At 43.0% G+C, this 22,071-nt stretch overlaps 1 protein-coding gene across 1 annotated transcript; it reads left to right on the top strand.

Moving 5' to 3' along the window:
* Window positions 1-705: 705 nt before the first annotated feature.
* On the top strand, window positions 706-1,813 carry LOC139160281 (histone H1C-like). Its single transcript, XM_070737985.1, is given in 4 exon segments — window positions 706-1,181; window positions 1,184-1,600; window positions 1,602-1,688; window positions 1,690-1,813. Coding segments are annotated over 4 exon segments (564 nt in total). The 5' UTR covers window positions 706-1,154; the 3' UTR covers window positions 1,723-1,813.
* The last annotated feature ends 20,258 nt before the right edge of the window (window positions 1,814-22,071 follow it).

Below are 22,071 nucleotides of genomic sequence, written 5' to 3'. Positions count from 1 at the left end.
GGATATACTTAGACAGCAAATAAAAATAAGTTAGCCATCAGTTAAAAACATTATTTTTAGGTATTTTATATTTCTTCATATTTATAGTTTATTGGGTTTGAGGCTATACAAATTAAAACTTTCAGTTAAAAACTGCTTAATTTATTGTTTGTAATTAAAACTGTCACTACTGATAAAATACAGAATATGAATATTTTGATCTATCTTCTCCTGTGAGCAGAAGACATTAAACTATCATTATCATATGCTCATCTGTGGTTTAATCATGTTTACTGGATAAACTGCAATTGTTAAAATATTGATTATAAAACAGCAACTGGGCTCACACAAAAGGCAAAGTCACAAATAAGCCACTTTACTGTATGTTTTCCCTTTGCAAATGGATCTGACTTTCTGGTTCATTTCAATAAGCTATAACGTAAGTTGCCCTCTGTAGAACATGGGATAAAATTCTGTTTTTAAGCGTATTAGTGTATCCAATATCATGTGATGGTCTCTACAATTTATGCAGAATGTGTGAAATAGTAGAAAATACTTTTATCACTAATTTACCTAAAAAAAGCTCCACTGACTGCAGTGAAATACAGAGAATTATGCTCTTAGGTGTCATGTCTGTACCCCATAGTAGGATCTGATCCTTTAATACACATGGATAATATCCAGCTGTTAAGATTACAACCGTATGCAAGTCACTAGTCTTGAAAATTGTTCTTTTGCAAAACAGGACCAATCTCACTGAGGAGAAAACCGGAGGAGGGTGAGATTTATGATATGAAGAACAAAAAACGTAACGTCCCTGTCCTATTTTCTCCATAGTGAGACAGAATGGATCTGCCTTTCTAGTTCCGTGACAATTCTAACCGTCCAATAGTGGACGTAAACTAACTGGCTGAATATTACCGCCGCCGCTAAGTGCGACGTACCTTCCTCTTTCCTTACACCGGGGAGACAAGGCGGTGGAACGCACAAACTTCTAAACCTCAGGTAGCCTTTCTAAACAAGCGAATAGATAGCGTTATTTTTTAAAGGCTTCATGAAAGTTATTGGTTGTTGGCTATGCTGGGAAGCGGACCTGAAATGAAAACTGACCCGCGAGGTCCTCGCCTGCGGTGCGACGGTTACCTCAGGAAGCAAGAGAAGGGCAGCGGCGTTCTATGCCGTTACGTCAGACCGAGGGCTGTATATATATTTACAGCTCCTGCCCAACAGTTTTCAGTACGGGCTTTCAGCGCCTAGGGTGAGCATGGTTCACGAAAAGCGGCAGGGGGCTGCTGCTGAGACTTCCACCGCGAGTACTTCAACGAAGGAGACGGAGAAAAAGAAGCGCGTTTCGAGCTCTCTCTCGCAATTGATCCTTCAAGTTTTAGAGGCTTGCACTTCCCGTAAAGGCACCTCGCTGGCTGCTCTGAAGAAATCTCTGACCGAAGCTGGGTTTAATCTGACGAGGAACAACCTCCGCCTCAAAAGGGAGCTGCGCAATTTAGTCTCCAATGGAGTGGTGATCCGTGTCACCGGCAGCGGTGTTTCTGGCTCCTTCAAGTTCGGCAAGAAACAACCGCCGAAGCCGAGAAGAGCGGCCGTCAAAAGGGCCAAGGGGGAAAAAAAAGGATCCTAAAAAGTCCCGAAAGAAACAACCGGCAGTTCGTAAACCTAAAGGCCTCCAGGGTCGCAAACCTGTCAAGCGTCAGTGTGAACAAACGTCCTGCAGGGAAAGCTCGTTAACGGAGGTCCGCGCTTGTGCTATCTACACAAACTGTACAAAAGGCTCTTTTAAGAGCCACTCCGGAATCGCTGAAAGAGCTAATGACATTTTCGGATTTATTTTATTTTTGCCGAATACTAGTAAACGACACTTCTTTTAAATGATCTCCGGTTAATAGCATTTTAGTGTTCTCGGGGAAAAAAAAATCGAGATTTTTTTAAAAAATGGTAGCCTTTCATTATGTAAAATGAAACATGTCAAATTAAAATTACGGTTCTTTCCCCCCCCCCTCAAGCCTCCCTATTTTCTTATGCCAGGTTGCAGGATTCAGTAATTACAGTATAACTCAAGTGGAGTTAAATAGAATTTATAATACAGGAATGGAGCTTAAAAAATCATACTTGCTGGCTGATTAATCGTGTAGTTTGAATATTCAAATCGGTTTGCTACGTAGCAACAAAGCTTATGAATATAGTATTAATAAGTATATATACTGTATACTGTACTTATAAATTCAGCATTTCTGAGAGTAGTCAAGCGAATTTTTCCTCACCAATATCAGGAAATATAATTTGGTTTAATTTTCTAAATCAGATCTTATTCTAATGATTTTGATATCAGTTTTATATTCCTCTAAATTAAAACGGTTTCGTTCATGTTTAATATAGGTTGCTTTCTTCAGATAATTTCTGAATAGTCAAGTGAATTTTTTTCCTCACCAATATCAAAGGAAACAATTTGGTTTAATTCTTTCTAAATCAGATCTTATTCCAAAGATTTTGATATCAAAGTTTTATATTCCTCTAAATTAAAATTTTGATTCGTTCATGTTTAATATAGGTTGCTTTCTTGGTTTAGATACCTGTTAAAAGACCGAAAGTAATGAAAATGGATTATATTAGAGGAGAAACAAAATAACATTTTAATATCTGAGGCACTTTATTCCAGTAGTCCCTTATTGACTCTTTATTTCAGTTCAAAAATTGGCAGCCCTTTTAACACATGGTAAAATTTAAATTTCAAAATCCTTCAAAACACCATTTTGCAGATGGGGACTAAGGACGTAGTAGGGGTTAAATATGAGAAACTTCTCAATGTAGTTTAAAATATTTTAGTTTACAAATAGTCTGTCGAAGTAAAACGCTTATCGGCACAATTCCAAGGAAGGTGGGCAAAACTGATTTGCTATAAAAATTAGTTCTATCCACTTTCAGATTGGCAGAGCGGCTTTTTATTATCTATTCAGAGAGCGGAAATTACGAATCAAAACCCATTGCCATAATTAAACTTTATTGTTCCCTTTTCAGTTATTGAAACATAGCTCTGAGGAAAAAAATCGCTTCATGCCTCTAGAAAATCTTTTGGCGCCATCGCTCCCTCTGTATTCTGATTTTGTCACAATTCCAAGCCGTCTAACTTCCAGGGCTGTTTGGCGTTATCTGCTGCCGACGTCACGCCGTGGGCGGTGGCGAGAGCTCCCAGTCTATTTCAGGAAAAGGAAGATCTGCACGTGGCTGGAAGTTGTATCTCATTCGACGGCTCTTAGATTCAAAACCTGGGCGCTTTTCTTCCGATTCACTTGGTACAGTCCCTTTACTGGAAGGGTCTTCTCCCCCCACCCCCAAGTACAATGGCGCCATCTAACAGCCAATTTTACGCGCCCATTTCCCCCTCCAATTTTCACCCCTTCCAGGCAAAACCACTCTCTACAAGTAACGGCACAATGCAAAATAAAGCTTCCTTGAATGTCATTGGTTAACGCCTTCTGAAAGGGAAGCTGTTTTATCCAATAAGAAACGAGCCCCACTTATTGTTTCTGAGGCTCCAAGAGCGTTAATTACTCACGAATGAAATAGAATACAGTAGAATAATTCTTTATTGGTTCCTTGTGGTTGTACACACAAGGAATTTGTCTTTGGTGCATGTGCTCTCAGTGTACATAAAAGAAAAAGATAAATTTGTCAAGAATCATGAGGTACAACACAATGATTGTCATAGGGGTCAAATAAGCATTGAGGAAACAATAAATACATTAATAAAAATCTTAAGGATACAAGCAACAAGTTACAGTCATAGTCATAAGTGGAGGATAGGGTGATAGGAATGATGGGGAAAAACTAGTAGTATAGTAGTGCACACTTAGTAAATAGTTTGACAGTGTTGAGGGAATTATTTTTTAGCAGAGTGATGGAATTCGGGAAAAAACTGTTCTTGTGTCTAGTTGTCTTGGTGTGCAGTGCTCTGTAGCAATGTTTTGAGGGTAGGAGTTGAAACAGTTTATAGAAATTTATTCAATTTATTATTGAAACAGAATTTAAGTGTTCCAGGATATTTGCAGAATCCAATCACTGACCCAGATTGAAACCTGTGAATTAATCAGTCTACCACATTGAAGGTTAAAAACAGATAATTCTGTATTAATTTTCCTCCTTCCATGGAAGATTTGGTCATAACCAAAACACCTGTTGTGCAGCAAGGCAAAGTAGTGAGGCTAAATAAAACAATTTTCTTTAAATTTATTTAATAAAGGTGTGATGGTATATTGCAGTGTTTCCCAACCTTGGCAACTTGAAGATATCTGGACTTCAATTCCCAGAATTCTCCAGCCAGCATAAACAAGGGTTTATGAATTAGCATCATTCAAACCCAAGAAATCAGGATTCATTCAATAAACCACAATTAAATATTGACTCATGGAATGAATAAACCAAATCGGTTTCCAGCAGCAGTTCTCCAACAGTCACAATCAGGACTCCAACCCCCAGAAAAATTTTGGATCATCTATATTGTTCCACGTTGAGATACATTATTTTGTTCAAGTTCCTTTCTCACAATATATAATCACCAAGCAGGCTTTACCCAAACACACCCAAATTCCTCCCTCCCTCTCTCCATCCCTCCCTCTGTCTCTACATCCCTCCCTCTCTCTCCCCCCTTTTTCCATTTAATTTATCTACATCTTTCCTTTGATCTTGCAGTTTTCCCCTCACCCATGCATTCTTGTCCCATCCAGTCCCCCTGCCCTGCCCAATGAAACCTTCCACTGAACAAATAGCTAGAACAGTGATGGCAAACCTGTTTTTTCTTGGGTGCCAAAAGCATGTGTCCATGTGCTATCAAACGTGTGCCTACACCCATAATTCGATGCCTGGGGATGGCGAAAATGGCCACCCCCCCCCAAGGACCTCTGGAGGCCTGAAACAGCCCATTTCCCAAACCCTGGTGGGCCCAGTAGGCCTGTTTTTCACCCTCCCCAATCTCCAGAGGCAAAATGCCCTCCCTCATCCCTCGGAGACGCTCCGGATGCCGAAAATGTCCTCCTAGAGACTCCGGGTGAAATCAGCTGTCCAGCATGGACATACACATTGGAGCTTAGCTAGGATAACAGTTTGCATGCCAAAAGATACAGCTTCATTTATTTATTTATTCAATTTTTATGCCACCCTTCTCCTTAGACTCAGGGCGGCTTATGGCATGTTAGCAAATAGCACTTTTTCACAGAGCCAGCATATTGCCCCCACAATCCGGTTCCTCATTTTACCCACCTCGGAAGTATGGAAGGCTGAGTCAACCTTGAGCCGGTGATGAGATTTGAACCGCTGACCTTCAGATCTACAATCAGCTTCAGTGGCCTGCAGTACAGCACTCTACCATCTGCGCCACCCCGGCTCTTGTGCCACCTGTGGCATGCGTGCCATAGGTTCGCCATCACTGAAGTAGAGGATCCATTTTTTTCTGCCCCACCTGGGTGTCTTGGAGAGACTGACCTGCCAGAAGAGTTCTTGGATTCCAGGTATGTAACTTTATTTTCTAATAATAACACCTATCAAACAACTTTACCAGCATTTGTAACTGGACACACCTGCCTCCTTTTGCCAGCAAAGCAAATGACAGCACATTCGAATGAGATTCGAATTCCCCTAAACTAAAGGAATCTGCTTCTACGCCTCCTCTTTAAAACTCCCCCCCCCCCACTTCTGCAGTAGAATAAATCCAGGAGTTGCCAACATTATTCGGTGTGTTCATTTTTCATTTTCTGCTGGATCCCTGCCTCCTTCCATTTCCTTTGTACGCTGCCCCGTTTGGGTAGAGCCCACAGAAATGATTGGTTTCACAGGGGCGTCACACAAGCAGGATTAGTTCTGAGAATTCTCTATGGAGCTTGCCAGGACAGCAGACTGGGTTAAATTTCTGCCTTTCAGAAGAATGGAACTTCTGGAAAGGAAGAGTTTTTATATTTTATTTTATTATTTTATTTTATTTTATTTTATTTTATTTTATTTTATTTTATTATTTTATTTTATTTTATTATTTTATTTTATTTTATTTTATTTTATTTTATTTTATTATTTTATTTTATTTTATTTTATTTTATTTTATTTTATTTTATTTTATTTTATTTTATTTTATTTTATTTTATTTTATTTTATTTTATTTTATTTTATTTTATTTTATTTTATTTTATTTTATTTTATTTTATTTTATTTTATTTTATTTTATTTTATTTTATTTTATTTTATTTTATTTTATTTTATTTTATTTTATTTTATTTTATTTTATTTTATTTTATTTTATTTTATTTTATTTTATTTTATTTTATTTTATTTTATTTTATTTTATTTTATTTTATTTTATTTTATTTTATTTTATTTTATTTTATTTTATTTTATTTTATTTTATTTTGTCCAATACAAATTGAAAGTTAAGGAGAATAAAAACGTGTAGTAGTAAATATCAGGGAAGGGATAGAAGAAGAGATATGAGAATAGAACACATTAATGAAGAGTAGAGGAAGGATATATGGATGGGAGAAAAGATATATAAAATATAGGAGAGACAATTGGACAGGGGACGGAAGGCACACTAGTGCAGCGTTTCCCAACCGGTGTGCCGCGGCACACTGGTGTGCCGCGAGACATGGCCAGGTGTGCCGCCAAGCTTCAGCTGGGCGGGGCGCTGCCGGTACTTCCGTCCTGGGGCTCCCACTCGCAGCTGTCTCCTGCTCGATGCCGCGGTTTTCGGCGCTCTCCTGCTGGGCCCCAAAGAAGGAAGGCAGGAAGAAGGAGAGCTCCATTCTTCGCACCTTTTTCCCGCCTTCTTTCTTTGGGGCCCAGCAGGAGAGCGCCGAAAACCGCGGCATCGAGCAGGAGGCGGGGGACAGCTGCGAGCGGGAGCCCCAGGACGGAAGTACCGGCAGCGCCCCGCCCAGCTGGAGCTCCTCTTTCGTCGATGGCAAGTGTCCGATGGGAGCGGGGGGGGGGGGTGTTCGCAGCGGCCGCAGGCAGTCGGGGGAGATGGCGGCGGCGAGAGGGATCGCTCTCTCTCTCTCTCTCAGCTGACTGCAAGGGGGAGCCCTGACGGTGGCGGTTGGACGTTCTGCTGGACGTCGTACATGCTGGCGCTGCGTGCCTGGCATATACGGTGTCCAGCACCACGTCCAGCTGCCGCCGTCAGGGCTCCCGCTTGCAGTCAGCTGAGAGAGAGAGAGAAAGAGAGACATATAAGAGGCAGAGAGAGAGAGAAAGAGAGACATAGCAAGAGAGGCAGAGAAAGAGAGACAGAGCAAGAAAGAGAGACAGCAAGAGAGGCAGAGAAAGAGAGATAGAGAAAGAGAGAGAGAAAGAGAGACATAGCAAGAGAGGCAGAGAGAGAGAAAAAGAAAGAGAGACATAGCAAGAGAAAAAGAGAGACTTAGCAAGAGAGGCACAGAGAGAGAGAGAAAGAGAAAGAAAGAGAGACATAGCAAGAGAGACAGAGAGAGAAAGAGAGATAGCAAGAGAGGCAAAGAGAAAGAAAGAGACATATAGCAAGACAGTGAAAGAGAGAGAGAGAGCAAGAGAGAGAGAAAAAAGCAAGAAAGAGATAGCAAGAGAGACAGAGAGAGAGAGCAAGGGAGAGAGAAAGACATAGAGGAAGGGAAGGAGGGAGAGAGAAAGAGAGCAAAAAAGAGAGGAAGAAAGAAAGAGGAATGGAGAGAGAGAATGAAGGGAAGGAAGGAAAAGAGAGAAAGAGGGAGAAATAGAGCGAAAGGGAGGAAGAGAGAGGGGTTTTTTGTCCAAACTTTTCTTTAGCCCGCCCCCCCCCCCTTTCAGTGTTCCCCAGGATTTTGAAAATACGAATAATGTGCCGCGGCTCAAAAAAGGTTGGGAAACACTGCACTAGTGCACTTATGCTCGCCCCTTACTGACCTCTAAGGAATTTGGAGAGGTCAAGCATGGAAAGTCTAAGAGAAAAATGTTGGGGGTTGGGGGTTGACACCACGGAGTCTGGTAATGAGTTCCACGCTTCAACAACCCGATTGCTAAAGTCATATTTTTTACAGTCAAGTTTGGAGCGGTTGATATTAAGTTTGAACCTGTTGCGTGCTCTTGTGTTATTGCGGTTGAAGCTGAAGTAGCTGTTGACAGGCAGGATGTTGCAGCATATTATCTTGTGGGCAATACTTAGATCATGTTTAAGGCGTCGTAGATCTAAGCTTTCTAGACACAGGATTGTAAGCTGAATGTATATGATTGTATAGTTAGGGATTTTACGATGTTATTAATTGATTTATTTTTTCTACTATTGGATTTGTAATGTATTGTGTTACTGTTATGTTGTGAGCCGCCCCGAATCTTCGGAGAGGGGCGGCATGCAAATCTAATAAACTATAACTATAACTAAATATAAACTATAGATTCAGGAACAAAGCTGAAAGAGAGTGAGCGAGCACTGATTGGGTGGCATTCCCAGAATTTAACCAGTGGTGGGATTCGAATTCTTTTACTACCAGGCATGGCTTGGTAGGTGTAGCAGGGGAAGGATAGTGCAAAATCTCCATTCTTTCCCCACTCCAGGAGAAGGTTACTGCAAAATCCCCATTTTCTCAGCTAGAACTTGGGAGGCAGAGAATAGATGGGGGCAGCGCTCGTCAGAGGTGGTATTTACCGGTTCTCCAAACTATGGTATTCAAAATTTCCGCTACCGGTTCTCCAGAACTGGTCAGAACCTGTTGAATATCATCTCCGACTATAACTTGAAGGGCTTGCAAATTCAACATCCTGGTATTTGTGGATGGTGAAGGCATGTGCAAGAACTGGGTTTAGTTTTAGAATGCCAGGAATATTGTAATTTACAGAAGGAATTTACACCTAAATGGCAGAGCAAAACACTCCCAAGTGGAACAAAAGAATGCACTAGCTAGAGCAAACTTTTCTTTTTAAGGAGCTCCTAAGTGAAATACGGATTTTAAAACATTTTCATAGGCCCCTTTGTTATGTTCCCAAAATTAGAAACATAGAAACATAGAAGACTGACGGCAGAAAAAGACCTCATGATCCATCTCGTCTGCCCTTATACTATTTTTTGTATTTCATCTTAGGATGGATATATGTTTATCCCAGGCATGTTTAAATTCAGTTACTGTGGATTTACCAACCATGTCTTCTGGAAGTTTATTCCAAGGATCTACTACTCTTTCAGTAAAATAATATTTTCTCATGTTGCTTTTGATCTTTCCCCCAACTAACTTCAGATTGTGTCCCCTTGTTCTTGTGTTCACTTTCCTATTAAAAACACTTCCCTCCTGAACCTTATTTAACCCTTTGACATATTTAAATGTTTCGATCATGTTCCCCCTTTTCCTTCTGTCCTCCAGACCAGTGTTTCCCAACCGGTGTGCCGCGGCACACTGGTGTGCCGTGAGACATGGTCAGGTGTGCCGCGAAGAAATAAGCTCAGCTTCTGGTCTCGCAACTTTTTGCGAAGAGAAAAAAGTTGAGACCGGAAGCTGAGCTTGCTTCTTTGCGCCTTCCAAGTTTTCCAGCAGCTGCAGCGCCCCGCCCGGCTGGAGCTTCCCTGTCAGCAGGTGAGCTTTGGGGCTTGGTGGGAGGGCAGCGGCAGCGGGAGGGCGGCGCGCAGCGGGAGGGTGATGGCGGCGGCAGCGGCAGCGGGCAGGAGCCATGCCGTGGGGCGGTGGCAGGGTGGTCCCTCTCTCTCTCCCCCTCTCTTGCTTTCTCTTTCTCTCCCCCCTCTCTGCCTGTCTCTTTCTCCCAGTAGCCATGGGGTGACGTCAGGGTGATCAGCTGTGAGGCGGAGCTACGGAACAGAGGAACAGAGGCACCGACGGCGGCGGCTGGAAATGCTGGAATTGCGTGGCTGGCACTTGCCTGCTGGCTGGACCAGGACGGAGGCTCAAGCCCCACGTCCATGCCCAGCGCAACGCCAGAAATGTACGGCGTCTAGCCACCGCCGTCTGTGCCTCCGTTCTGGAGCTCCGCCTCACAGCTGATCACCCTGCCGTCGCCCCACGGCTACTGGGAGAAAGAGAGAGGGAGAGAGGGGGGAGAGAAAGAGAAAGCAAGAAAGGGAGAGAGAGAAAGAGAGAGGAAGAGAGGGGGGGAGAGAAAGAGAGAGAAAGATATAGCAAGAGAGGGAGAGAGAGAAAGAGAGGGAGAGAGGGGGGAGAGAAAGAGAGAGAAAGAGATAGCAAGAGAGGTAGAGAGAGGAAGAGAGGGGGGATAGAAAGAGAGAGAAAGAGATAGCAAGAGAGGGAGAGAGAGAGGGAGAGAGGGGGGAGAGAAAGAGATAGCAAGAGAGGGAGAGAGAGAGAGGGAGAGAGGGGGAGAGAGAGAAAGAGATAGCAAGAGAGGGAGAGAGAGAAAGAGAGAGGGAGAGAGGGGGGAGAGAAAGGAGGAGAGAGAGGGGGTAGAGAAAGAGAGAAAGCAAAACACAGAGAGAGAAAGAGAGATAGCAAGAGAGAGGGAGAGACAGGGGGTAGAGAAAGAGAGAAAGCAAAAGGGAGAGAGAGAAAGAGAGAGAGAAAGAGAGAGAAAGAGAGAGGGAGTGAGAGGGGGAAGAGAGAAAGAGAGAAAGACAGCAAGAGAGAGAAAGCAAGAGAGAGAGAGAAAGAGGGGGGAAGGAGGGTGAGGGAAAGACAGAGGGAGGGAAGGAGGGCAAAAAAGAGAGGAAGGAAGGGAGAAACAAAGAGAGATGGAGAGAGAGGGGAAAGAAAGAGGAGGGAAGGGAGAGAGAGAGAGAAAGAGGGAGAGAGAAAAATAGACCGAAAGGGAGGAAGAGATATATTTTTGTCCAAACTTTTTTTACCCCCCCCCGGCCACCACCCCCCCCGCTCAATGTTCCCCAGGATTTTGTAAATGTGAATAATGTGCCGCAGCTCAAAAAAGGTTGGGAAACACTGCTCCAGACTATACAGATTGAGTTCATTAAGTCTTTCCTGATACGTTTTATGCTTAAGACCTTTCACCATTCTTGTAGCCCGTCTTTGGACCCGTTAAATTTTGTTAATATCTTTTTGTAGGTGAGGTCTCCAGAACTGAACACAGTATTCCAAATGTGGTCTCACCAGCGCTCTATATAGCGGGATCACAATCTCCCTCTTCCTGCTTGTTATACCTCTAGCTATGCATCCAAGCATCCTACTTGCTTTTTCTACTGCCCGACCACACTGCTCACCCATTTTGAGACTGTCAGAAATCACTACCCCTAAATCCTTCTCTTCTGAAGTTTTTGCTAACACAGAACTGCCAATACAATACTCAGATTGAGGATTCCTTTTCCCCAAGTGCATTATTTTACATTTGGAAACATTAAACTGCAGTTTCCATTGCTTTGACCATTTATCTAGTAAACCTAAATAAATTATAGATCCTAGCTTGCTGTTATAAAATAAGAGTCGTAGCGGTGCAGTGGTTACAATGTAGTACAGCAGGCTAATTCAGCTGACTGCCAGCTTCCAGCAGTTGGGCAGTTCGAATCTCACCAGCTCAAGGTTGACTCAGCCTTCCATCCTACTGAGGCTGGTAAAATGAGGACCCAGATTGTCAGGAGTGGGTTCTGGCTTACCTTTGTACAAGTGGATTCTGGCTTACCTTTGTTCTTTGTACACTGCCCTGAGTCCATTGAAGAAAGGCAGCTTATAAATCTAATAAATTCAATTCAATACCTCGCTGCCGATTCACTCCTTGACATGCCATGCATGTGCATACAGTATGTTAAAAAACCAGCTATGCATGCACAGAAGCAAAAACCAAGATGGCACCTACGCCACCACCAAGAAAGCCAATTTAGGAGTGTAGCAGTCCTGGGTTGCTGCCACTTCTAGCGACCCAGGCCACCAAGTTACTACCGGTTCCATAGAACCAGTCCAAACCAGGAGGAATCCACCACTGTAGATTGTTGAGATCAACATGTTGAGAGGACTGTAAAGCCCATGTGAAGCCCTACATGGCAGTGGACCAGACTACCTACGGGACTGTTTTCTGCCTCACGTATCCCAATGAGCGGTCAGGTCCTACAGAGTTAGCCTTCTCTAGGTCCTGTCAGCCAAACAATGGTGACTGGTGGGAGCTAGGGGAAGAACCTTCTATGTGGTGGCCCCGGCCCTATGGAACAAACTCCCTCCAGAGATCTGCACTGCCCCCACCTTCCTCGCCTTCCGTAAGGTTCTTTGCCGACAGGCGTGAGGCCACTGAGCTTCTAATATCTATCCCCAGTTAATGATTGAATGTATGTTTGGATGTGATTGATTAATTTTAAGCATCTAGGAGTTTTAAGATAGTATTTTAATGTAGATTTTATTGTAGATTTCTAATGTGTTTTTCATAAATTTGCTGTAAGCGCCCTGGATCTCAGGAGAGGGGCAGCATAGAAAAATCAAATCACTCAATCAATCAATAAACAAACAAATGAACAAATACATAAATAAATCACTGTGAAGCGGTATGTAAGTCTGTTGCTATGAAATCATCCATTTTGAATGGAAGCTGAGGCCTTAGTTACCTTTATTGAATGTTTTGTGGTTCTAATAGATACAAAGGAGACGTCTACTTTGAAGGCCTCCGTCCGTGAAGTTTGGTTCTGTTATCGTCTCAGGACTTTTTCTGAATTGAATGAGGTCCTCCCTGGCGGGTGAAATGCAGCTCTGATCCTGCGACGCCTTTGCCGTTTAGTAGAGTAGGTCTTTACCCTTCTGCAACTGGCTTTTTGCTTTGCAAGGAGGTTGTCCTTGTAGTAGGGGCTGACTTGCACTTTCACCGGAGGAGGAAGCCCTTTCTTTGAAGGCCTGCACCGCTTAGGAGCACTTTCGTCAAGAGAACTTTGGGCTGTCTTGAAAAAAGACGCAGCTGCATTCTTGCCGTTTCTGCTGGACCTCCTTAAAACTGAAGACGATCCCAGATTGGAGCTGTGCGGTTCTCGAAAAGCAGAATTACTTTTGCTACCAGCAGAACTTGATTTTTTAGCAGCAGAAAGGGGGCGTTGGCAGAGATTTGGTGTTTTTTCAACAGATTTACTTTGGCTGATGGACCGCCTCGATGACTTTTGCCCTGCTTTCAACTTCCGATGCGTTCTCTTGGGCTTTCTTCTAATTTTTCCAGCCTTCCAGCTCAAACATTTTCCTTCTTCGGTTTTTCCCTTTAGCTTTTCGGAAGCACTCATCATCACAGCTTGCTTTATCCTGGAAGCTCTCTCCAGGGTTCTGGAGATTTTGGTTATGTTTTCCTGGTACTTCCTAACTACAAAAAAACTCGAGCCGTTGCCACACGTCATACGCACCAAGGCACCTTTGGACACCAAGGACTGTAGCTTCCTCTTAATTCTAGGATAGTGCCTCCTCACATCGTATCCCTTTGTACCGAGCACTTCCTTCAGCTCTGCAAAAGTGAGGCCGTTGTGTGACTTGGAGGATGCAATCGCTTCAATGATAAGCCCTGAGATGCTGGGCAAGGAACCGATGGATTTCCAAGGAATCAAGCTTTTCTTATTTTGCACTGAGTTTGCCACCAGCAGGGTCTTGGTGGTAAAATTAGAAGCTTCTTTCTTTCTTTGACACGACACCTTCCTTCTAGGAACTGGTGCCTGCATTCCTATAGGCATCGTGTTCTCCTGGATCATCATCTTTCTCATGGGACTTGTGCGTGCCTGCCTGCTGTTTCTCTGTGCCAAGCCTCTGCTGAGACAGAGGTGGCTTAGCTATATGTACAGCAAAATCTGACACAATGGAAGTACTTCACCTGGCTTCCGTTCTGTTCCTAGCAACCAATCACAATGCTCGCCTCTGTCCTTGAGAACTCCCCTTTCATAAACATTCCCTGCCCACCCCGCACCATTTTCATCCTATTCAAAAGTAGTTTAGACAGGGACGCTCTTCTCTACTTGCCTCTGTATAATAGCCTTTCTGGGTTTTTTGTGTGATAGCTTTTAGTTGATCACACGAAGGAATGAAGAGCTTGAAGCTTTCCATCGGGAGATCACACCATACGAACAGAACCCATCAGACTACATGCTTTCAAGCAGAAGTAGTGTTACACCAAGCATAGAAAAGGATCAATAGTAAGACAAAGAAATGAAAGGTATAAGGCAGGGGTGTCAAACTCTACCCTGTTCCCCCCTCCAAAATAAGACACCCCCTGATAATCATTCATTCATTCATTCATTCATTCATTCATTCATTCATTCATTCATTCATTCATTTATTTATTTATTGGTTTTGTATGCCACCCCTCTCTGCGTACTCAGGGCGGCTAACAACAGTGATAAAAAACAGCATGTAACAATCCAATTCTAAAACAACTGAAAACCCTTATTATAAAACCAAAAATACATACAAACATACCATGCATAAATTGTAGAAGCCTAGGGGGAAAGAATATTTCAGTTCCCCCATGCCTGACTGCAGAGGTGGATTTTAAGGAGCTTACGAAAGGCAAGGAGGGTGGGGGCAGTTCTAATCTCTGGGGGGAGTTGGTTCCAGAGGGTCGGGGCCGCCACAGAGAAGGCTCTTCCCCTGGGTCCCACCAGGCGACATTGCTTAGTTGACGGGACCCAGAGAAGATCAAGGGAGAGACCTAGAGGTCGACCTCTAACCCCCTACTAACACCGACTGCGATTGACCAGAGAGGTATGAGGAGAACCACTGAAGAACAGTGCCTCCCACTCCCAACCCCTCTAGCCGGTGCAGAAGGATACCATGGTCGATGGTATCGAAAGCCGCTGAGAGGTCAAGAAGCAGAGGTGGGTTTTAAGTTGCTTACGAAAGGCAAGGAGGGTGGGGGCAGTTCTAATCTCTGGGGGGAGTTGGTTCCAGAGGGCCGGGGCCGCCACAGAGAAGGCTCTTCCCCTGGGTCCCGCCAAACGACATTGTTTAGTTGATGGGACTCGGAGAAAGCCCACTCTGTGGGACCTAACTGGTCGCTGGGATTCATGCGGCAGAAGGCGGTCCCAGAGATAATCTGGTCCGGTGCCATGAAGGGCTTTATAGGTCATAACCCAATCCCAATCAGGCTTTTGAGTGCATGGCAATAAGGCCAAGCGCTTATTTCAGGGTTCAAAATAATATAAGACAGGGTCTTATTTTGGGGGGGAAAACACGGTATTTCACTGAGGGCTACATCAGGGTTGTGTTTGACCGCAGGGGTCGAAGGAGGGCATAACCAGAGTGGGTATAGCCAGTTCAACGTCATTCGTGTTGGGGCCCCTGTGGTGGTCCGAGCACTCTGCCAGTGAAAACAGGCTCCGAAGCTCAGTTTTCAGATGCGACTGCCTCCTGCAAGCCTCTGCCAGCAAAAAACAGAACTCAGGAAGACCAACCATGACCCTTCCGAACTCCATTTTTGCTGGCAAAGGCACTGTGGGCCAGTCCTTTGCTATTTCCAGGGCAGCCCTATGGGCCAAATCTAAGCACCCCATGGGCTAGATCCAGGCCCTGGGTCTTTGAGTTTGACACCCCTAGTCTAAGGCAAAGAAAGGAAACATAGCTAAAACCAGTTTGTGGTTTTGCTTTCAACTCACTCTTGATTGTTGGTGACTGCCTGGGCCAGGTCCTGCAGATTTCTGGAAGTGACTAATACCGTTATCCATAGTCCATAGCCCAGTGTTTCCCAACCTTGGCAATTTGAAGATATTTGGACTTCAACTCCCAGAATTCCCCAGCCAGCATTTGCTGTCTGGGGAATTCTGGGAGTTGAAGTCCAGATATCTTCAAGTTGCCATGGTTGGAAAACACTGCCATAGTCTATGGATTATCCATTATCCATAGTATCCTGTTTCCCAAGGCTAAGACAGGACTGGCCCAAGTTCATCAAGCTGGGTTCATACCTAAGGCTTGACTAAAACTCACAGGTTTCCTTGGTTTCTCATCTGGTGCCATAACTACTAACTAGACCAGTGATGGCGAACCTTTTTTGGCTTAAGTGCCAAAAGGGTGGACATGCGACAGCATCCCCCACGCATGCTCACACTCCCCATGCTACACAACCTCGCCTGCACTGCCCCCCCTCACCTGTGCAAGCACATAGGCCTCACTGAAGTCTCCGGACTTCCAGTAAGCCGATTGGGCTGTTTTTTGCCACCCCCAGGGTTCAGGAAGCTTTCCTAAAGCCTGGGGATGGTGCAAAAAGGCCCAACCGGAAGTTCGTTTCCAAACTTCCGGTTGGCTCATTGGGCCATTTTCTGCCATCCCCAAGGTGCAGGAGGCTTTCCTGTAGCCTGGGGAGAATGAAAACAGCCCAAAAATCAGCTGCCCAGTGTAATAACTCTTAATATAAATTGAATCAAAAGCAAGTTTATTGTTCTGACAGGAACAAGGTAGCCTAACTCAGTCAATTAACAATTGTGTATTGAGAGCGCAATACAATGATGGTTCTCAGTATTTATACAAACTAGCCCCAGCAACAGGCAGCTTTTACATTGATACAATTGTAGCGCCAAAAAGAGGCTAACCAATCAACATACAATAAACAAATCTGAACTTTTGACTTTTACCCTGTAACTGGGTAGGTAACTGGGCAGCATATCTAACACCCAGCATGCGCTTATGCACTGGAACTGACATAGGGCAACACCTCGCATGCCTTCAGATATGGCTCCGTGTGCCACCTACTTGTCTCATGCGTCCATAGGTTTGCCATCACTACATTAGGCCAAACTGACTCTCTGAAACCAGTTTACGCCAACACAATTCATGACATTTGCTCATATCTTTTCTTGCAAAGCATCCTTGGGTCTCCCAGGTGGATATGTGAATTCATTCCTTGACCTTGGAAACAACAATTTATCAACTCTCTTCCTGAGGACCTCCTTAGTTCTGTCTTCATCTTCACCATCCTTTAGATGCATTTTTTCCTTCCTTGTGTTTTTATTTATTTATTTATTTATTTATTGATTGATTGATTGATTAGATTTGCATGCCGTTTTATTCTGTATGGATGAGAGGCAAGATATAATCAGGAATAATTTACTTACACATTGCAACTGCTTTTGTGCTGCTTCAATTGTGCCACTTGAAGCAGCTTGCGTCAAAAGCACAAATTGCCAAACACCTCAATAAACCTTATGAACAGAAATTCAACATAATCAAAGGATTATAGGAAACCGTGGCATCTTCTAATATGAGCCATCCCAAATCTGGTATCATTCCCACCCATCCACTCTTATGTTACTCTCTAAAGCCAAATTGGGAAAAAAACATGCTTTAAAAGTTTCCTATATATCTATGTTTTATTCTTACTATACCACCTCAAGCTAATTCATTAATACCGATTACTCACGTTTGTATTCAGATCATTCCGTTGGCTTAATGTGGTTGTAAGGTATCATGTTTTCTGGATAACACGCTAGACAACAAACTTAATTACATAGGGTGAAGTCATGCTAAGCTAGTGAAGAAAAAGCTGAGAAAACTAAGAATAACCAGGTAAAAGTAACCAAGTTTAGCATGATGTATCACTATAGGAGCTAGATTTTAAGTGTCCTAATTACCGGTTTAGAGACATGGTGGCTCAGTGGCTAAGACAGACTCAAACTCAACCCTGATAAGACGGAGTGGCTGTGGGTTTTGCCTCCCAAGGACAATTCTATCTGTCCGTCCATCACCCTGGGGGGGGAGTCATTGACCCCCTCAGAGAGGGTCCGCAACTTGGGCATCCTCCTCAATCCACAGCTCACATTAGAGAACCATCTTTCAGCTGTGGCGAGGGGGGCGCTTGCCCAGGTTCGCCTGGTGCACCAGTTGCAGCCCTATCTAGACCGGAAGTCACTGTTCACAGTCACTCATGCCCTCATCACCTGGAGGCTCGACTACTGTAATGCTCTCTACATGGGGCTACCTTTGAAAAGTGTTTGGAAACTCCAGATCGTGCAGAATGCAGCTGCAAGAGCAGTCATGGGCTTCCCTAGGTATGCCCATGTTACACCAACACTCCACAGTATGCATTGGTTGCTGATCAGTTTCCAGTCACAATTCAAAGTGTTGGTTATGACCTATAAAGCCCTTCATTGCACCAGACCAGATTATCTCAGGGACAGCCTTCTGCCGCACGAATCTCAGCGACAAGTGAGGTCCCACAGAGTGGGCCTTCTCCAGGTCCCATCAACAAAACAATGTCGTTTGGTGGGGCCCAGGGGAAGAGCCTTCTCTGTGGCGGCCCTGGCCCTCTGGAACCAACTCCCCCCGGAGATTAAAATTGCCCCCACCCTCCTTGCCTTTCGTAAACTTCTTAAAACCCACCTCTGCCGTCAGGCATGGGGGAACTGAGATATTCTTTCCCCCTAGGCCTTTACAATTTACGCATGGCATGTCTGTATGTATGTTTGGTTTTTATAATAAGGGTTTTTTAAGTTATTTTACTATTGGATTGGATGGTTACATGCTGTTTTTATCATTGTTGTTAGCCACCCCGAGTCTACGGAGAGGGGCGGCATACAAATCCAATAAACAAAGAAACAAACAAACAAACAAACAAACAAACAAACAAATAAATAAGACGCTGGGTTTGTTGATTGAAAGATCGGCAATTCAGAGGTTCGAATCCCTAGTGTCATGTAACGGAGTAAGCTCCTGTCACTTGTCCCAGTTTTTGCCAACCTAGCAGTTTGAAAACACGTAAAAAATGCAAGTAGAAAAATAGTGACCACAAATACGTCTTCAGACAGTGTTGGCTCTTCAGCTTTGAAACAGAGATGAGCACCATCCCCCAGAATCGGGAACGACTAGCACATATGTGCAAGGGAAACCTTTACCTTTAAATTACCAGCAGGTGAATTACATAAACCCAGTATCCCTGTAGCAGAACGAAGACAATATATGGATAACTGAGCAGTGGACAAAATCTTAGTATTGTTATTCATGCAGGTGATCTCATTTTGATCAGACAAATAGAACGGTGGTGATAAAGATTAAATGTTAAGTTAGAATAGCAGAACAGACTTGTGAATTTCAGAAGACTTCTTTGCGTTTAAGAACACTGATATCAGAGGTGAGTAACGTGTGAATCTCCAGCTGTTATTCTAAACAACAGTCTCTAAAACTTTACGCAATTGGCAATGATGTTGGAAATTGTAGTTTAATGAACATTTGGATGGCCATAGATTTCCCATGCTTGACATATGTCATCATAATGTGTCTTTGTCACAAGATTCTGAAAGAATCAGATGAACTTTAGAAACACCACAAAATACTGAATTTATTAATCTATCTCTCTTATAAACCAAAAGCCAAAGAACAGATACCATATTAAGATTTTACCAATTATCAATTTATTGGTTAAGTTCATCCCACCCATCCCAAATTCATTCAATTGTGTTCAAAATTCCATTCAATTATTCAATTTTGCCAAGGCAATGTAAAACCATTTCTGAAATCTTGCCATGAAAACTCCAGGGACTTACATACAGAGATGCACAACCCAATCAGGTTTCCTTGCTTAGACAATAAGAAGAGTTGTACTGTCCCAAACACAAAGATGACAAACCGCAAGCTACCTTAAGTTTTTGCTATCTGAACCTTGTTGTGAATGTTCCTTGCCCTCAGGAAGTATCAGATTCTGAGGATGAGGAAACCAAGGTTTTAGCTTACCCTGATTTAAGAAGGTTATCAGAAGGCAGTGGGAATGAGAGTGTAGGAGACAATGATTTAAAAGTTAGCATGGAAAGTAGTTCATCTTCAGATATCTGACAGCCCATGGGTAAATCCTAGGTTCAAGAGATTTGCAAAACGAAGAGAAGAAATTATTGGGTAAAAATTTTGAATCTGCAGTTGTTAGAATTGTGTAAATAGCTAATGCGTAATTTCCTGAAAAGTAGTGGAAAAGAAATGCTTTTGGACAACCTGCATGATTGAAATATGGTGTGATTTATATCTCTGGAAAAAGTAAGCTTTTGATAAACCATGACAGACTGTGCTAATTTAGAATAACAAGAACACTGAGCAAAGCCTTTAGTACTGAATAAAGCCCTACGCCTTGAGAGAGATTTATAGCCTTGTTTCTCCAGCTTTTGAGCTTGGAATGTGAAATTGCATCCTAGAGAAATTCACTGTGCATGCAATCCCTGTTTGTAATTGTTGCCAATTATATTCTGTGTAAGAAAGAATAAAGGGTTTAATTGTTGGAAGATCAAAGCCTTGGGAAAAGATTTGTGGAATTGCCTTAGTTGGACCAAAACAAACCTCGGGAGTGTGGTTGCTGTTATCTGGATAGAGGGCTTGACTGGAACTGTGCTAAGTGTAAACTCATCTGAAAATTACCCATGGTAATTTTATAACATAGTTGAGGCTGCAAAGTGACACAAACTACTTTGTCAAGGTCAATTATGTTCTGTCTTTGTCTCACCAAGGAGAATCACTTTGGTTGTGATTGGTTGTAAGCTTCTGTAAGGGGAATGAAATTTTACTCTGCATATGCGTAAGCTCATTTCCAGATTTATTAGGATAATGAAATGTTTTGATTGTCCTGGTGATAACTTGGGTCAAGAGAACACACAAAACTAGAAGCCTGCTTGTTTTTGTAGGGTAATCATAAATTGGAAGCAGATCATATTTAAATAATGAAAGTAATAAAATTTAGACTTTATTATAGGACTTTATTATACACATATAATTCCTTTTGTCCAATTGATTAAACAGATTTGGTATATTACTGGCACAACCTTCAACATGGCTTCGCCATAATTTCCTGCAAGAAACCTTTATGCCTATAATGGAAATATTGTTTATGCAAAGGAGTGTAAAGTGCATGCCACAAACCCTTATAAGTGTTGTGGTTAGCTCTGGCCAAGCTCCTGCCCCAAGGAATGTGCAGGTGGATTTGGGGGAAACATCCACATGTCGCAGGCCTGTTTTGCTCCAGATGGAATCTGCCGACGAAGCCTCCTCTGACCAAGGAAGTGTGAGTGACAGGGAGGAGGGGAGTTTGGCACACAGCCCAGGAGGAGATCAATCATCTGTATCATCCCGCGATTCTGAACAAGAATTAATGACACATCCACGCATGTGTAGAGTGATGCATAGGAGACAAAAACTGAAGGATTATTACAAGAGAAAATGAGGTCACCTGTGGTTGGGTGGGGCTGCTGTAATTAGTGCTACAGATAAAAGCACAGCCTGGTGTTTTAGCCTCATGGCAGTTTATCTGATTCATTGTTTTGTCAAGATCATGGTTTTTGTGCTGTTCAAGATTGTGTGTGGACTCTCTTGACTTTAGAATTGGACTCAATTTCCCAGTTATTGGGTGAGCAATTGGATTGCATTTAACCTGTGCCTTGTGTGTACCAGAAAATCCCTTTGACATTTAAAAAGAGAGCTGTTTTTGTTTTTCTGTTTATAAAAATTTTTGGGTTTTCCTTTTATCGTGTGGTGTGTGTCTTCCTGGACTAATTACCCTGTAATTACGGGTGGTTGGGATTTAAATGCTGTTTGGCAGTTTGGGGATGGGGAGGGACATATAAAATATTATAGGACATATAGGACATATAAAGTATTATATACATGTAGTCTTCGATTTATGAGCCCAATTGAGCCCCAAATTTCTATTGTTAAGCGAGACAGTTGTTAAGTGAGGTTTGCCTGATTTTTACGGCCTTTCTAGTCAAGTGAATCACTGCGGTTATTACGTTAGTAGCACAGTTGTTAAATGAATCGAGTTTTTTCACTGGTTTTCCTTCTTGGAAGGTCTTAGAAGGTCACAAATGCAGATCACGTGACCCGTATTCCCTCTAATTTTTTTTTTTGCAGTGGGCGGAAAAGTATAGTGTCTGAGCGGCAGTCCCTTTGGGACTGGGCGGCACAGAAATAATAAACAAACAAACAAACAAACAAACAAACAAATAAAAAACCCACCCTGTTTTGCCTCAGAGAATTTCAAAATAAAATACTGTACTGTGTGTCTATAACAGTGAGCTCATAATAGGGCAACTCTATCAATATCAAAATGCCACTTAAATAGTTGAGCTAGTTTCAAACTAGATTTTGATTTTCTTTCTCTCTTCTTTACTCCCATTCTTTTTCTTTCTCTTTTCCTTCCTCTCTTTTTTCTATCTGTTTCTCTCCCTTCCACACTTCCTCTCTCTCTCCTTCCCTCTCACTCTTTCCCTCTCGG

The sequence above is a fragment of the Erythrolamprus reginae genome, chromosome 2 (genome assembly GCF_031021105.1).
Source record: "Erythrolamprus reginae isolate rEryReg1 chromosome 2, rEryReg1.hap1, whole genome shotgun sequence".
NCBI lineage: Eukaryota > Metazoa > Chordata > Lepidosauria > Squamata > Dipsadidae > Erythrolamprus > Erythrolamprus reginae.
Note: the sequence above shows the minus strand (reverse complement) of the source record. Positions and strands in the feature narration are given on the sequence as shown.